At 40.2% G+C, this 19330-nt stretch overlaps 1 protein-coding gene across 1 annotated transcript in view; it reads right to left on the bottom strand.

Annotated features, from left to right (window-relative positions):
- Positions 1-6715: 6715 nt before the first annotated feature.
- Sugt1 (SGT1 homolog, MIS12 kinetochore complex assembly cochaperone) overlaps positions 6716-19330 on the bottom strand; it is a 37184-nt gene continuing 24569 nt past the window's right edge. Inside the window, exons 11-13 of the mRNA XM_028752707.1 lie at positions 16228-16318; positions 11587-11768; positions 6716-6948 (exon numbers count right to left, since the gene is read on the bottom strand). Of these exons, the coding sequence (XP_028608540.1) occupies positions 6847-6948; positions 11587-11768; positions 16228-16318 (375 nt within the window). The 3' untranslated portion in view covers positions 6716-6846. The remainder of the gene's footprint in view (positions 6949-11586; positions 11769-16227; positions 16319-19330) is intronic.

Here is a 19330-nt window from a genome sequence, read left to right as displayed (position 1 = left end):
TGATGATGCCTTAATATTTTAGACACTTGTTTCTCAGTGGTGGTGTAAACCACTACTCGTAGAACATTGTAGGCTGGTTTTCAAGGTCCTGGTATGACCTGGGATAATTCACTCTTAGGTGTGGTGGGGCAACGGACATAAAGGTGCTGCTAGGTTTCAATTATGTATCAGTGTGCTCATATTAACTTACATCACTGACGTATGCAAACACTCATTGCTGCCAGTCTGAAAACTTGTGGACCTCATCCCTACATTTCTTCTACCACCTCAAATAATTCTAACATTGAAAAGATACACTACAACTATTCAATCCACTCAACCATTTATTTTACATCAGATTTTATTACAGTGAAATACAATCTCCATTTTACAAAACCCGGATGCTTTGAGTGGTTGGTTTCTGATAAGCAGGCTATATTGATCAGTTCAACAATGTGTACTTCATAGGAATGGCCACACTCTTAAAGTTAACCGATTTATCAGGGGGTAGGAAGGGCTGACAAAAGCCTACATACATTGCTAGTCTTGACAGTACACCACAAATAGGAAGATCCAAATACGAGCAATGACTAGCCTTAGCAAGAAACAATGCACATGCATAGTGTTTTGGTTATGAAGGAAAGCTGAAGTCCTCTTAAACAGTATTTATGATTTATGTGTGTGTGTGTGTGTATACACATATATATGCATGCTCATATTCTACATGAATATGCAAGTGTTTTCATTTTGAAAAAAAGATCTAGTATTAGAATCAATTTTTCAAAAGAAGTTAGTCTTAACTAACTGGAGGAATCACCACAGGCTTTATTTAAACTGTTTATATTCAAAAGTTCAGTTTTTAGATTAATGTGTGAGGATATATACATATGTGTGTATATATATATATATATATATATATATATATATATATATATATATATATATATATATAAATTTGTGGATGTATAATCTAAGCTTAACAAATAGTTAACATTATTTTCCAAGACACTTATGTCATTGGACCGTTTTTAATCTTAGTCGTTTTTACATAAAAATATGGGTGTCGTCCCCTCGCACGGTGTGCACGTTACCACCAGAAAGATAAACCTTACTAATGGGATTGGAAATGGTATCCCTACACTATGCTGAAGTAAGTCACTACTGAAAACATCAAATAATAAGCTGGGAGTGGTGGTGCACACTTTTAATCCCAGCACTGGAGGCAGAGGCAGAGGCAGAGGCAGAGGCAGACAGATCTCTGTAAATTCAGGGTCAACCTGGTCTACATGGAGTTCCAGGATATCCAGGGCTACAGTGAGAGATTCCAATGACAAATTTAGGAGGCAGAGAGATGGCTCAGGAGTGAGGAGTGCTTGCTGCCCTTGCAGAGGATCTAGGTTTAGTCTCCAGCACCCATACGGCAGCTAGTCACAACCCTGTCACTACAGTTTCAAGGGGGATTTGACACTTTCTTTGGCTTTCCAGGGCACCAGGCATGCATGTGGGGCATGCACAAGTGCGCGTACGCACGCACAAACACACACACACACGCGCGTGTGTGTATGTACATGCATGTGTGTATATACATGCAAATATTCATACACATAAAATCTTTAAAATATTCAATTATAAGAACAATTTAGACCGGGCAGTGGTGGCGCACGCCTTTAATCCCAGCACTTGGGAGGCAGAGGCAGGTGGATTTCTGATTTTGAGGCCAGCCTGGTCTACAGAGTGAGTTCCAGGACAGCCAGGAATACACAGAGAAACCCTGTCTCAAAAAACAAAAACAAACAAACAAACAAAAAGAACAATTTACGTGGTCCTGCCCCAGTTGTCAGCGATTCACTAAAACCAGTGTTGTTTCCTAGTTCTGCTCCTCTTTTGTGTCTGCTCCTCTGTAATATTCTCTTCAGTCATGATTCATAACAACTGGTTTGGAACCCCAAAAAGGTGAACCCTTTTTTCCTACCCTCCCCTGTAGATAGCTACAGACCTTCTAAAAGCAAGGAGACTGGAAGAAATACCTGTGTGTACCTTTTAACTGACCTGTGTGCAAATCTACATGCAATTACTTTGCTTTTTTGAAATGTGACTATTTTAAGCTTCCTATCCTTCTGCATTCCAAGTTGTGGATTATTTGATAGCTAAGAATTTTATTTTTAAAGGCCTATATCCTTAACTAGCCCATACTATTATCTTTCTTTTTATAATGAATTTGAATTAGAGTGGCAAAGACCTGGAACAATCAGTCAAGCATGAAATTTGTCTTAGCAGGGCATGTTGCTAATGTAACCAGTTTGTTTTCAGTTAAAATCATACTCCAAAAACCAGGCATGGTGAAATGTCTGTAAATCATAGCACTGGAAGGCCGAGGCAGGAGGATTGCTACAAGTTTGAGGCCAGCTTGTCCTAGAGATACCCTATCTCAAAAACCAACACAACAAACACATTCCTGTTGACTTCATCCTAAGGTCCTTAAAGTTCAAAATAACCACTGAGCAACAATCCTGTCTTACAAAACAACAGAAAACCCTCAAGATTACTGGGAATTGAATCCAAGGCCTGTAACACGTTAGGGTAAGTGCTTTACCAATAACCTGTATCCCCAGCCCTGCCTTATTTTTTTTAATGTATTAATTAATGTATTTAGTTGTGAGTGTTCCCTCACATATGTATGTGTACTGTTGGTGTGACTGGTACCCAAGGAGGCCAGAAGAGGGCATGTGATCCATTGGAACTACAATTACAGGTGGTTGTTAAGCGGCATGGAGATGCTGGGAATTGAGCACGGGTCCTCTGCAAAAGCAGGGAGTGTTCTTAACTCCTTGAGCCCTGTCATTTAATTTCTATTAACATAAACCAAAATTTCCCTAGCAATACCTTTTCACTCTTTTCTAAAATGACGGGAAGACCCTAAGGGTGACTGATGTAGCCACAGTGTCTTACCTTTACCCCTAATGGCTCTACACACCTCTCTCAAGATCACCTGCTTCCATATCAATAGTCATTAAAATCAAAGACTACTCTACCATTTGAAACTCAGTGATTGAAATTCTCAGGAGAGAAGCCAAAGTCTGCATTTAGAAATTGAAACAAAACCCCTAAGCTTTCCAGGTGAACTCTATCCTAAACATTATGCAAAGCACCTTCCCAATGTCGGAATTCCAGTGGCCTGCCGTTCTAAGAAACAGTGATATCACTGGACGGTTATGTGGGCTAAGACTCAAGATCCATTATGAAGAAATGGCAGGAGGAGGCATCTTGGCTAGGCGGTATTTAGGAAGCACTCTAGCTCTTGGAAAGTCCACCCATTTTCCTTTTGGCTTCTCATCCTGACAGACGGGGAATGCAAATGTATGGTTAATGGGAGATTTCAAAACTACCTTTATTCTTAGCAGGTGGGCCATAAAAATCTGCTGATCTGGTTTTAACAAGACCATTATACCACTCATCCTCATGGCCTTGTTCACAAGCAGTTGTTTTGTGTAATCCAACCTCATCTCCGTCTTTATTCTGCTACAACTGTCCTTACACTGCAAAAAGCAATTGCTTTGGTAAGCAAAAATTACAATGATATTGTCATTTGGTGTGTAAGAAAGAGCAGAAGTAACCAGATTAAGAATTTCTTAAAAATACACCATAATGCAAATCAATTCACATCTATACAATCAGGGTATTCACAGTAAAGTGAAAGTAAACTATAACTCCTAATAGATATATAAATTCCAATTGCAACCCTACTCCTGCCACCTGCTAACATTTACGGTCATTCTCAACACTTTTTTTGTACTGATATTTGGGCAGGTGGGCGTGCATGTGTGTATAATGTGTGTGCACACGCATGTGTGCTTGTGCACATGAAATATGGAATCTATGAGTCTCACTTTCTGGATTTGTTCCAGTGCACATAGCAAATACTTCAGGCAACCTCCAGCTCTAGGAGGTCCCAGGCTGGCTTTGAACTCCTGGGTCCTGAGGCAGGAGGGTTGCCTCAAGTTCAAGGATAGTTTGGACTGTTAGCAGGCTAGCCTGCACTACATAGCAAGATCCTACCTGAGAAATGAGAGGAAGAGACCGGTCTCAGACTAGCAGCATACATCCTACTAACAAGCTCTACCTCCAGCATCAAGCCCATCCCTTTTGCCACAGTTCTGGGTGTATAAATCAGGTCTTCTGCCAATGTATCTCGCCTGTCTTTATGTAGAAAGCTGAACATCTTTTCACATGCTAAAACATCTGTGTGTTGCCCGCCCCTGTAGCATATTCAGTCCACACTGCTTCACCACAGAGAGATTTTCTAGTTTTATCATTTTAGGCTGATGTATTTCAGAAGAACTTAGAGCAAAGGTATTCTCCAAATAACCCAAGGCTTATCAGAAAATTCAGAATGCCATAGCACTTTATTCCCTAAGCTCTGAGAGGGAAATGAGGAGGAGAGGAAGCACCAGAGGGGGGGGACCACCAGCCCCCTGTGGGGGTGGTAGAAGCAGGGAGGACAGAATCCAAGGTAAACCCTGGTGATGGGACATTTGAAGCTAATTTAAGACACTGAAAGCAGTACAACTTGTGAAATAAACAAGGAGAGAGAGACAGACAGACAGACACACCAGTGAGAGACTCTTACTCAGAACCCTGCGGAAACTTATAAGCTTCCATTATCTGAGGCAGGGAAACAAGCAGTCCTCTGGCATGGGCACTTTTGGGCAAGTCTGGCCCATTTCTCAAAACTCCTTTGACGGACAAATCTAATGTACTTAGGCATGTTTTATAATGCTTTTAGTCATACATTAGGAAGTCCATTTACTCCAGCAAAATCCTGAATCTCCACACTGTGAAACAAGTGTAGCTAATGGCTAAGATGTCTATATAATGTAGCTTTAAAAATAAATGCAAAAATACCAGATATAAAAAACTCTTAAAAGTTGAATAGTAAAAATATGATTTATATTCACAATTTTTTTTTAAATTCTAAGACTTTAGATATTATTTACTAAAGGAATTACGATCTAACACACTTAAAACTGGGGCTGGAGAGCTGGCTCAGGCATTAAGAGCACTTGCTGCTCTTGCAGAGGACCCGGTTGGGTTATCAGCACCCACATGGAGGCTCACAGTGTCTGCAACCTCATTTCCAGAGGATCCTACAGCGTCTTCTGGCCTCTGTGGCACTGGGTGCACACACACACAAATATTGTACATATATATACACATATGTACACATAAACTAAAGATAACTCTTGGTGGGGGTAAGGCTTAGCTCTGTTGAATATTATACAGGGAGTGGACTGGAGATTCTTGCACAGTGCTGGAGGTATCCTGGCTTTACCGCCTCTGTAGCAAGCCTTCCTTCCCCTTAGGATAATGACATTGAGAAAATTTAACATCTAGACCACAACCCACTATCTTGTGTCCCAAAGGAGAGAATTCCTGAACTCTACTTTAGCTCGAAATCAACCTTGCCTTTCCTTTAGTGCTCGAGAACAAGGATAGCAGCCTGCAGCTTCATGTGGGCAAGAGGACAGTTAGAACTTCCGCATGGACCACACCAACAAAACGACTAAGCCACACACGGTGGTGTGAACCTGTGATGCCAGTTACCCAGCACTTGTGAGTCACTGGAAGGTGAGGCAGGAGCATCAGGGACTCAGATCAGCCTCCCCTAAGCTCCAGTGTGCTTCCAAAAGCTGCTAACCAAGGGTCTGGGACCAGCTCACTGTAAGTATGAACTCTCCTAATATGTCATATCGAAGGGTTAAAAGGAAGGAGCTAAATTCCTACACTTCTACTGCTGAAATGCTTTCCAACATATTTCTCCTTCACTTCACCGTCAGCTCTGAGGGCACAAGGAATGCCTTGCCATACAAACATCATAACACCTAACAGAACACAGACTTGCCACTAGGCTATAAAGGCTGATGAAATGACATCAAATCTGCGAGCTGCCAGTGGTATACGCAATATTACAGACTGCAAAGAATTCTCATCATGGGGTAATTGTTTTGGTTTGTTAAAACTATTCTGTAGTCCAGCATTCAGCCACTCCATAGGTTTTCCTGAATGTTAACCTTCTTTCTGCTACACTATAAACTCTAAAATTAAGGGTATCTCTCCATTTTTGTTATGTTAGAAGTATCTACAGATTTAGGGCACACACTATTAAATACATTACACATTAATTTACTCTCCAAGTAGCGAAACACTAATGGTGCAAAGGAGCCCCGGCGCTTTCCTGGCCTCCGCTTCAGACTGCTTACTGACAGTTACATCTGTGTGCTGCTAAACTTGAGAATCCATGCTTTATTTGAGAATTCAGAAGGTAGAACCAAAATATTGCTGCAGTTACAAATACGTCTCATAAAAACTAAATGAGGGAATTTCTACAGCAATTTCTCAAAGTTCCCAGTAAAAACTTAAGAGATAGGTAAATAAACCAGCCTTCATAGAAAAATTTACAAGTCTCATTCAAAAGCAGCTCTTAAAAGTAAATATAACACTGAAGCTGAAAATGTTATACCCACAAAAGTTGCCAGGTCTAATAAATTATTGACAGAACACTGCATCAAAAATAAGGCAATTACCCAAGATGTCATTAAAGATTTCTCCACTTCATAACTAGACAGAGCTGATCTATCTAGGAGCACCTGACATTTCATTCAGCTTCAGGATGTGTGAAATCCTTAAGGACAGAAACGATAAGATGTGATTGTCACTCTTTAGAATACTTGCAGGGAAATCATTTCTAAAGCACAGAGATGCAAAAAGGTTTAATCTTTCAAAAGATACTGTTTAAAACTCAAGAATGTGACAAAGCACACAATGGGCACTCGTGAACAAATGCAATACAGTGATAGCAAATTGATTTATTTAGTACTGTTTCCATTCCATGTCATCAGGAGGGTTGATTTCAACTTTCCTTTTACCTACATCAGACCAGTTGGTACTCAAGACTGTACCACCAGACTCCATCTGCAATTAAAAGAAAAAATAAACAAGGTTCATTCCTATATTTATATATCAAAATACAATATTTTTCTTAAAATGAATCAAACATACTCGCCCAAATATAGGCTACTGAAAATAAATCAATATGAACTCAACATTTTTAGTTAATCTTAGGCTTTCCAGAGAGGCTAACAAGTTTGAAGACAGCTGACAAAAGACAATTCTAGAGTTATTAGGTAGGCATATTATGTACACATACACTCCTATACTAAGGACCATGTATTCTGCTATTAGTAAAGGCATCATGTGGAAAGTTCACCTTCAAATGAAAATAAAATGCCTTCCCCCCAAAATGACATAATCTTATTTTGCTGAAGCCAGCAAAATCCCAGTTAAATCGAACGTTAAGGACCCACACTGAATGCTCCCTCTTTGCCAAACATACTCTAGTGTACTCTGAATTTAATTAAGGCACATACAACAGAGGTACATAAAGTCAACAACATGTGACTTGGTTATCTACTTATAATGCAATGAATATACAACCTACCAACAACCCTAGCATGTGCATGGAGCCATATAGAGCATTAAAATGATTTGGTCAATAATGAATTGTACTTAACAATACTGATGTCGTAAGATTATAACACACAGCTGAAGAATTCCGGCTGCCTAGTGATAATGTAGCCATTGGCAATATTCATAATATAGCACATAACTCTAGTGTCTACGGGGAGGCTGATGTAATCAGACTCATTGACCTGATAGCCATACACTTACAATTCAGCCCATAATATGTGACAACAAATATTATTTTTTTTTTAAAGATTTATTTATTTATTTTATGATGAGTACACTGTAGCTGTCTTCAGACACACCAGAAGAGGGCATCCAATCTCTTTATGGATGGTTGTGAGCCACCATGTGGTTGCTGGGATTTGAACTCAGGACCTCTGGAAGAGCAGTCCGTGCTCTTAACCACTGAGCCATCTCTCCAGCCCCCGACAACAAATATTATTAGTTCCAGTATTTACTAAGCTAGATTTTTTTAAACTGGAATTTTAGAAAATATACTTCTCCACTTATTTAAAAAAAAAAAAGTCGACTGTAAAAAATATTCTGTTACACTTGCAGCAGCCTCAAACAATTTCTTTTTTTTGTTGTTTTTTGTTTATTTTTTTGTTTGTTTGTTTTTTGAGACAGGGTTTCTCTGTGTATCCCTGGCTGTCCTGGAACTCACTCTGTAGACCAGGCTGGCCTCGAACTCAGAAATCCGCCTGCCTCTGCCTCCCAAGTGCTGGGATTAAAGGCGTGCGCCACCACCGCCCGGCCTCAAACAATTTCTAATCACCAAAACTCTTTTTTTTTTTTTTTTAAAGATTTATTTATTTTATTATGAGTACACTGTAGCTGTCTTCAGACACACCAGAAGAGGACATCGAATCTCATTATGGATGGTTGTGAGCCACCATGTGGTTGCTGGGATTTGAACTCAGGACCTCTGGAAGAGCAGTCAGTGCTCTTAACCGCTGAGCCATCTCTCCAGCCCATCACCAAAACTCTTGATGACACGGAAGAGCTGCGTCAGGCTGTGGGTACATGTCAACACAAAAGCACAAGCCTTGCATGTGCAAACCCTGGATTCAATCCCCAGCAACACATGCAAAAGAAGCCACATCAAGTGACTGACCTATACTATACAGATTGTATAAACACACTCGATGGTGTTACCTAATAATGAAAATCATCCAACAACAGACTTCTCAGAACACAGCCAAGTGTTAGAGAATACTTAACTGTAGTATTAAAAGCTTGGAAGGGAGAGACAGCTCAGCTGTTAAAGGCTAAGGTTCACACTTCTAAAGATACAGAACTTCCATGCATTTGTTGTGATAAAAATTCATGGACATGGATCACAGCAGAGTATAATGTGAATTCCTGAAACCTCCAATCTTTTAATTAGCTGCACTCTGACAAACACAGAAAGGCATTTACCCTTTGAACTGGAACCTCAAGCTAGCCAATGCCTTCTACAAACTGCCCTGAATCCCTCTGCCTGGGTTGCTATTCTCTCTCCCAGTTTTTAGAGCTTTACTTATTTTCCAAGCATGAATGTCAGCCCCTCTTGGTGGGCTTCGACTTATTTAGTTAGTGCATGTACATGTGCATGGGCTTGGGCATGCCATGGCACACATGTAGGGGTCAGAGAACAACTAGTAGAAGTCAGCTCTTTCCGCCGACCACAGAGGGCTCAAGATTGAACTCAGATGATCAGGTTTGGCAGCAAGCACCCTACCTGTTGAGTCACTTTGCCAGCCAAGTTCCTTAAGACTTTAAATTACCAGGATGGACTCCCATACAACCTATCTTCTATGTAACTACAATTGCTCTTGAAACAGGGTCTTGCTATGTAGCCCAGACTGACCTTGAACTCATGGCTATCCTGTCTCAACATCCCAAGTACACTACCATTATACCCACTTAAGAGTTTGCCTCTGGCCGGGGCGGTGGTGGCGCATGCCTTTAATCCCAGCATTTGGGAGACAGAGGCAGGCGGATTTCCGAGTTCGAGGCCAGCCTGGTCTACAGAGTGAGTTCCAGGACAGCCAGGGCTATACAGAGAAACCCTGTCTTGAAAAACCAAAAAAAAAAAAAAAAAAAAAAAAAAAAAAAAAGAGTTTGCCTGTGTAAGTCTAATTCTCATTATTGACTGGATCTAAAGAAGAGTGCTCTTCAGAGGCATGAACTATGTTTTATCAACATAAAGATTGCTTGGTCTCTACAGAGGCTCCAAGCATACCCCTTTCTCCATATATAATACTATCTACAGATGCAGCAAACATATTAATATAAAATGGTTCATAATTTGCATATAACTTAGGCATACCTTTCCCCTATGCTACAGATCATCTCTAGAGTACCCATAATATCCAACGCTATGTAAACTTCAGGTTGCTGTCATATAGTATTATTTGTGGAATGACAAGAAAAAGTCTGTATAATAGGTACTCAATACAAACACAACACCTTCAATTCACAAGTCAGTTGGATCCACAGCTGCAAAACCCATGCGAAGAAACCGAACCCTAATCGTGGTGGCCTGGTGCATAGCAGGCTTCAAATAAAATGACTGAATGAAATGTGACAAGTCTGTAAAATAAGCTACTCCTAAGAGGACTCTCAGTGATAAAGAAGTGACTTCAGCTGATAATCTAGTCATAGTCACTGATGACAATTTTCCCTTCCCTCTTTATAGAAGGTAGAACACTGTGCAATTTAGCATCTCCTCATTCCTTTGTATGTGGGTCTCACACAGTGAGACTGAAGGACACTAAAAGGTAGTCGTTTTTGTCTTCCCACAGAGACAGAAGCAAGCTCTGCATTTAAGATCAATGTTACCACACAGATGGCTTGCTTTATGGATATATATCACTCAGTTAACTATCAATTTTCTATATGAAAATGGATGTAGATTTTGTATCACATCTCTGACCTGACATCTGGCTATTCTCTCTAGCACACATTTTTAAAGTCAATACTAAGGACGAGTTTCTTGCCTGGAAAGATTTGAGTAGACAATATTTTTCCTGGTAAAGCTCATGACAATACTTTCAAGAAAAATAATTGCTGGGTAGAGTGGCACACAGGAGCTTGGGAGATGGAGGCAGGAGCATCGAGAGCTCCAGGCCATCCATGGCTACACAGCAAATTCAAAGCCAGCCTAGCCTGAACTACAGAAGAGTTAGGTTCCCAGCACCCACTCGGAAGCTAACAACTGCCTGTATTCCCTCTTCTGACCTACACACACACACACACACACACACACACACACACACACAAACACACACACACACGAATGCATACACACAAAACAAGCACACAGATACATTTTTTAAGTGTGAATAAACAATTTACACAGTTTTACAGTGATGAGTTATCAATAAAACCTCAGAACTGAGCTGGGCAGTGGTGGTGCAGGCCTTTAGTCCCAGCACTTGGGAGGCAGAGGCAGGTAGATTTCTGAGTTCGAGGCCAGCATGGTCTACAGAGTGAGTTCCAGGACAGCCAGGGCTACAAAGAGAAGAAAACCTGTCTCGAAAAAAAAAAACAAAATAAAAAACAAAACAAAACAAAAAAACCCCTCAGAACTGGAGGTCTAATTCTGGTGATATTTAGGCTACACTAGCAAAATTTTCTTCATCAATTGAGAAATTAAGCCATTGAATTCTAGATAGACATTTTCTACTAGCCCAATACTTCTCTGGGAACTTCCCCTCCATGTTCTTCATTTTAAGGAAGGAAATATGTGTGAGTGGTTCTGGAGGATCAAACAGTGGAGCTTGTTGAGCTGCTGTGACGAATTGAACTCAACAGTAAATCCCTACCAGTGCCCCAATCTTAGTATGTCATGGCCCCCAACTCCTAATGCACATGACTTAGAGTAAGACACTTGTTTCTCATCTCATTTCTCCAACCACTACTCTTAAGTCTGGAAGAACAAGAAGAAATCAATGGTCGGCCAAAGTCTACCAAACACACTCCCAGCTATCCAGCTCATGCAGTTTGGCCTCAAGCTCACTATTTATTCTTACTTTAAATGTCTAAAATTTACTCTCATCATTAAAAAAATACTTAAAATATTTGAAAACTTCATATTCTTACAAATGACTTGTTCATGGCACGTTTCACTTCATCAGAACCATCTGAATAGATCTGCTGAAATAACTTGTTTAAAGCTGCGTCACCCTCCAGCTTCTCGTTCTTTTCTTCTTCTTTGATTTCACCAACCAATTTATCCCAGTTCCTGGTATAATGAGATGAGGATGGATACATGTTCTTTACATCTACAAAGTGAAAAGACAGAAGTGATTAATCAGCTGTTCGATTATGTCAAGAAATATGTAAATGCCATGACCACAATATCCGGAACATCTTACCAAGTAGTTTAGGTCACTGAAATTCAACTTTGCATTAAGTGTCTCTCTGCTATACACATCAATAACATTTCAAAAACTGAGTAAGTTAGCATACTGCAAGATCTAGGATTTCTTCTGAGCAAAATAACTCCAAGTGTACATTTTTGATACAATATACAAAGCTAGACTAAAAAAAACTCTGTGTGCTAATCACAAGGGAAGCTGGGTTAAGCAGACAAAACTTCTATGGAAAGAAAAGTTACTCATGAAGCTGAAGCAAGAATATTGTAATGAGACACCAGGATGAGTTACATGGCTAAGGTTAAGGTCAGATTGTACTAAATGAGAACTGTCTCAAGAAAAAAAACAGATCAGAAGAGAAAGAAAAATAGATGGAAAAGAGAGGAAAATTAAAGCTAAAAGGCGGCTGGAGAGATGGACAATAGCCACACAACACGAGTTCGATTCCCAGGACCCATGAAAAGTCAGGAGAGAATGGAGTCTACAGTGCTGTCCTCTGACCTCCAGTACACAATGTTTTAGAAAAGAAGTGAAAGTTTGAAAAGGGCAGATGGCTCAGTGGTTAAGAGGACTTGTTCTTGCACAGAATCTGGGTTCTGCTGCCAGCACCTACAGGGTGGCTCACAACCATTCAAAATTCTGGTTTCAAAGCCCACTTCTGTGCTCCAGGATACCAGGCACACATATGGTGCACAGGCATACCTGTGAGCAAAACACTCACACACATCAAATAAGTAAATGTTTATAAAAGGCAGTACAAATAATTATAAAATACCAGTGTGCGCGCACACACACATTTTAGGCTGCTCCATGAGGATGGGAATGGTGGTCCATGGCAGAATGACTGCCTCCCATATACGAAGCTCTTATATCAAGTCCAGATACCACCAAAAGGCTTACCTAATTTTAAAATGTCTAAAGCTTTCTAAAAAAAGATTTTATTTGTGGCCGAGTGTTTACATATGCATCCAGTATACGCAAGTGCCCTGAGCCAGAAGGAGGAGTGAGATTCCCTGGAAATGAAATTACAGGGGTTGTAACTCCCTGATGTGAATGCCGGGTACCAAATCCCCGTCTTCTATGAGAACAGCGAGTGGGCAAAAACCACTGAACCATTTCTCCAATCAGTCTCTCAAGATTTTAGTGTAGCCTTTCTATAAGATACTTAGGTATCCTTCAAAGTGGAAATACCTGCCACATAGTGAGCTCATGCTCCATCTCCAGCGCGCGTATGCGCGCACACACACACTAGATTACTTCAGCAGAAAAAATTAGAGAGATGGCTCAGTGTTTGAGAGCACTGGCTACTCTTCCAGAGGACCCAGGTCCAATTCCCAGCACCCACATGGTAGTTCACAATTGTCTGTTAACTCCAATTCCAGAGGATCCAACACCCTGACACAGACATAAATGCAGCCAAAGCAGCAATGCACATAAAAATTTCAAAAGGAAAATTAAAAACAAAGCATTAAGTGACTCCTGGCTGCTGAAAACCAATCCACTTACTTTCCCACAGTATCTGAAAATAACACATAGACTTATCTACATAATATAGACAACAACACAATTTTTGAATCTATTTACATACAGAAGCTACAGACCCAGCAGCTCAAGGGATGCTATAAGACTAAGGAAATAAAGATCCTGGCAGTCAAATAATTGTTAAATAGACAAACTACATGACCCAGTACAGTAGGTCTAAGCGCCGCTGTTGAGCATCTAGTGAAACTACAGCAACAGCCAGAAGTGTGAGCCACATACACAGCCAATAGTTTTAGTACTATTAGTAAAAGGAAATGAAATACATTTTAATTTTTTTTAAGAAGTACATTTATTAGGGACTGGAGAGATGTCAACAGTTAAGAGTACCTGCTGCTATATTGCAAATGACCTGGGTTCAGTTCCCAGCACCCACATGGAAGCTTACAGCAGTCCTAACTCCAGTACACTCTTGTGACCTCCACACGCACCAGGCACACAGGCAAACACGCATGCAAAACTTATACACAGGAAAAAAAAAAAAAGAGCTGGGTGGGTGATGGTGTGCATCTTTAATCCCAGAACTCAGAAGGCAGAGGCAGACAAATTTCTGAGTTGAAGGCCAATCTGGTCTATAAGTTCTAGAACAGCCAGGGCTACACAGACAAAACCACCCAATAAAATATAATAAAAACTTAAATTACATGTATGTATTTATTGGGGAGGGTCCTCAGTATCAAACCTATGTCATTAGCAACAAGCACCGTCACCTTGAGACATCTCACCAACAAGCCCTTAATGGATTTTTTAAACCTAACATAGCAAGAAAGAATATTATTTCAACATCAAGTCTCCAAGAAAATACTAAAGCACATTATGGTCCTTTTTTATATATACATCTTAAAAATTGGGTATGCATTCCACATCTTAATACAGACTACTTCAAGTGGCAAACAGCCAGCAGCTACTAGAAGGGACAGTATAGTTTACAGTGCTTTAAAATGGGAAGGAGGGAGGGAGGGAGGGAGGCGGGCTGATTCCAGGTTTCCCTGTCACACTGGAACACAGTAACACTAATCTAAATGTTCCTTCTCCAATAATGCCTTTCTACATCTCTTTTCTAAAAATAGTTGAGAAACTACTAAATAAACATTTATTCTTTTCTTGTGCCTTTTTACCTATAAATTAACCAACTTTTTCTTTATCCATTCTTCATCAAAATAAATCCCAGGAAGACCTGGTACAGTTTCATCCAGAGTATACATATTGCTTTAAACATCTTAAATGTTATTTCCCTCTACTGGAAACCAGGTCTTTGTACATTTTACTGGTAGCCAAGAAAAGCAAGAAACATAAGACATTGTTAAGGAGCTGGGAACATGGATTTAATTAATTCTAATACTGACTCCCAGGAAGAATGGGAATGAAGTTTTAATCTCTACTCTACAGATAAGAAAGCTGGCCTAGATAGGTTAAGTGACTTGTCCTTATCTACAGTTTCCAGCTTGCAATACACAGAATCTGACAAGCATATTAATTCTTCGAGAAACACAACAGGACAGGAGGGAGTGCATCTTGAATTTCTAAAAGATTCAGTTTTGAAAAACTGCACATACACACACACGCACACACACCCTCAGGTACACACACCCTTGATATTTAATCTCAGAACTAGTTGAATAACTAGAGACAGTAGGTGAACTACTGAGAGTAATCTAAGTCTCTGCTCACTCACTTTATCCCACAACTGTGACTGCAGAGATCACCTCCACTGATGGAGAATGAGTCCCATAGGACACAGCAACAGTTACCAGAACTACACCCACTCTGCCCTGAATTTTAGTACTCCACAAATCCACTAGGTGATCTGAACAGGTAAAATAGCTGGGCTGCCTATTATTATATGAGCACTGTATTACACCGCTGTTCACCTCAGCCCCAAAACCCTGAGAGTCAGTCCCAAAAGATGGTCACAAAATATTTATCCTTTGAAGTGTCAACTAGAAATCATCTTTGCAGTCTCTCCTGGTTTTGCTAACTTTGCTACAAATTAGTTAAAATTCTATCACTGAGTAAAGAAACACTTATATTTTTGCAACTTTTATACATACATGAAATTAATTCTGACATACACACATACACAGGACCTGTTAATAACTTTGTAAAAATTGTCACAAGCACATGCGTTTTCTACTATAAAAGGGGTAAAAATCTGAAATTAGCGGAGACACACTGTTAGCTTATTTCAGCCATCATATCAGAGTATTAAACAACAAAAAGAAATTTCTCCCTATTCAGTAATGAGGCAATTACACTAAGATACAATCTTGGGTTGCAGTTCTAAGAGGGTCCTGCAGGTTAATTATTCCACTAGTAACGAGATGCTTATCTGCTGATTACACATGCGCAGACTGGGCTGCAACACATAAAGGACTATATGATCAACTCCACTTGTTTCCTCTTCCAGACACTCATTTACCCATCTGTGTCCAACTCTACATTAGTAAGACAAAGTCCAAATGCTCTACTCTCTGAAGTCCTGAAATTCTAGGAAACGAGAGATGAGAAATCAGCTGGAAAATCAGAGAGGAATAAAGAAGGAACATGGAAGGGTACATCAGCGATGCAAACTGCCTCACCATGGGAGAGCGCAGCACACCAGAGAGCAGACATTTGCTGACTTGAGTCATAAACTGACACAGTGGACAGTCCCAAGTCTTCCGGGCCTGGCCGCCATGTGTCTGTGTTCAAATGTCAGACATCGGGATGACTTTATTATACTCAGAGTATAATAAATATTTTCTTCATAAATATTGAAGGAGGGAGAGTGCTCACTACCACTTACTTCAACTACACTATGAAAGGGAACTTCAGGTAGAATACAAACCTGCTGTGAACTGTTTTGGTGTGGGCTCATCTCCTTGTCCCTCTAGCTTCTCCCATCTCACCGCCTCTGGCTTTTTCATTTTAATTTCAATCTGAAGGAAACAACAAATAAAATCCATTATTCAACGTAAGATACATAAAACTATAAACATGCAATTTTCATAACTAATCAAAGTTTTATAAGAATTAAGTGTCTTTGACAGTTTTCCTAAATTCACAAAGTTAAATCTGAAGAATTATGAAACAATTATTTTGTTTCTACTCCTACATTTTTACCCTTCAAAAACAATACACATACCATATAAGCTACAATTAACAGTCTTGAAATTCAGACTGATGAGAGGGACCAGTGGGTAAAGGTGCTGTGGCCAAGCTTACAATCCATGGAAAGCACACGGAGGACGAGAGAACGGACTTCCAAGGTTCTGACTCCCATAAGTATGTGTGTACATGTGCTTGCTCTTTCCAAATACACACACACACACACACACACACACACATACACACACACACATATACACACACAGGTATACATACATATATGGAAGGGTCTTGAAATCTAAATGCTTTATATTTCTTCTACAAAAGTGTTCTTAAACAGAAATAATGCCTCTGCCATTCAAGGAGCATTTGACAATAGCAATAGACAGTGATCTTTGATGCAAAGTTGGCAAAAGGAAGGGGGAATACAGACACCCAGTGAGGAGAGACTAGGGAATCCTAAGAACCCTGCACAGATTCATACAGAGCAAATGTCAGCAGTGCCACGGAGACACCTGTTCTCAGCCGTACACGCACGTATGCATTTCGCCTGCTCCAGGAGCTTACCCCACTGTAACAAGAGTGCGGTATAAAATCTAATGCTGACAACTGTATAATCAATCACCCATCAAACACATCATTTTAAGTTGAGATTCCATTTATTGAAATGCTTGGAACAAGAAATACTTCAGACTTTAGATTTATTTTTTAAAAGATTTTTTTTTGTTTTTAAATAATGTCTTGGGATTAGAGCAAAAGCTAAAAGAAATTCATTTATGTTTTAGATAATAATTAGATACCCAGCTTGCAGAACATTTTATACATACAATAGCTTTAGGGTGTATGCATTTAAAATTTTTACTTTTATTCTTTAGGTGTATGAGAGCGTGTGTGTGTGTGTGTGTGTGTGTGTGTGTGTGTGTGTGTGTGTGGCCCACAGAGGATAGATGAGGGAGCCTCGTACCCCGGAGCTGCAGTTACAAGCATTGTGAGCAGCTAGGTAGGAGTGCTGGGGACCAAACCCAGGCGCAGAGGTTAAGGTCACTCACTGGTTGTTCTTTTCTCTAATGTAGGCTGGACCCTAAACTCCACCCCTTATGTCTGACACACTAACTGCTGGGACTCTTCCTGGGGAGACAGACAAACGTCTGCTGACCTCAAACAGGGCACGAGACCAAAGGATTGCAAATAAGTCTGGCTAGGAGAACTAACAACTCCCAGTAAGTTCACGGACATACACATATCTGCAGAACATTGCATACTAGCACTCACATTTACTGAAAGCTACTGTACCTGGGCATTTGTGCAGTTTGAACAAAGAGGCCTTTATCTCTTAGCACAAGCTGACCTAACTTGAAGTTATACTTAATCCATTCACTAGGACAGTAGCATGCATCCCATAAACCACTTAAGGGAACTTCTTAGAAGTTCAAAAGATGAGGAGAACTGTGAATTCCTTTTTATTCTTAATTTTCAATTCATAAGTGTGCTTAAAATTAAATTTAAGTCTTGAGGACTCTGGTAGATACTTCTAGAATTACCTCTCCAGTTTTAGAAATGTTTTCATTGTAGCCATTAATAAGCAAACTTACTTTTACTTAAGTAAATCTTCCTTAAAAGTTTGAGAAGATGGCTCAGTGGCAAAGTGCTTGCTTGCCCCACAGGCCTAAAGACCTAAGTTCAGATCCTCAGCACCCATGAATACAGCTGGGCATGGAAGTATGTGCTTATAACCCCAGAGCTAAGAAGGTGGAGATGGGGGTGGGGGTGGGGTGGGGTGGGGGTGTGCACAAGGGAATTCCTGAGCCTTGCTGGCCAACTAATCTAGCCAATAAATGAGCTCCAGGTTCAGTAAGAGACCGTGTTTCAAAGTGAAATGAGGAAGACACCAGATGTTGTCCTGGCCTTCACACACATGCACTCACACACATGTGCAGCATCCCCCAACACACACTCACCTTAAAACTTTGGTAGTTTGCTTATAAATTACTCTCAAGTACACAGAAAATGCTTTTAAGATATGATCATATCTCAGAGAAGTATCTACAAGCCATCTGTAAGAAACCAAACTGTGCTGGCTCACCACCAACCCACTCCTGAGGACTCTGTATGTAAGAGAATTTATTAATTTTTCTCAAAGGACAATTGCTCCAGCACTACTCCTAAGCAATCAAGGCATTCATCGCCTTCTCTGAGCAAAAGCCATAGACTGATGGTAGAAGGGTTTTCCTCAGGACCTGAAGAGCTCTCTCTCTGGCAGTTGTTCAGGACGAAGCCGTCCTTCCGAGCAGTCTATGCTGTCAACTGTATCAGATTCCTTTGCTGTTAAAGCAGTATCTCAGGACTCTGTGAGCAGACTCGGTAATCTACCTTATTCGACCATGCACAGGTCAGAGGACAATTTACAGGAAGCTGGTTTTCCCCACCTCTTCTTAATTCTAATATTTACCACAGGTTGAGATAGATTCAGGGCAACATATCCTATACAAGATCATGCTATCATATTCCTCCCTCCCACTGTATGTTCTGAATTACCACCAAAATCCTAACTTGTATGACTCTTCTCGAAAGCTGCAACAACATTCCAGTGTACAACATGCATACTGAAAAATAGCTGGTTATTCAGTGGAATGTATGCTAAAATGTCAACAGTGAACATGACATGTGCTCTATGTGAAAGATCTAGATGTTCAGTTGGCAGCATGCTGAATTGCCATCAGCAGTATACTTCTCCACCTTTCCTATACTCTGCATGTATTTTTTATAGCCCAAATAAAAATATGAATTATGAAGGCAAGTAGCAATGATTGGGTACTATGTGCTTAGCGCTTTACATATGCCAG

The sequence above is a fragment of the Grammomys surdaster genome, unplaced genomic scaffold (genome assembly GCF_004785775.1).
Source record: "Grammomys surdaster isolate TR1022 unplaced genomic scaffold, NIH_TR_1.0 125934, whole genome shotgun sequence".
NCBI lineage: Eukaryota > Metazoa > Chordata > Mammalia > Rodentia > Muridae > Grammomys > Grammomys surdaster.
This window is presented reverse-complemented; position numbering and strand designations above follow the sequence as displayed.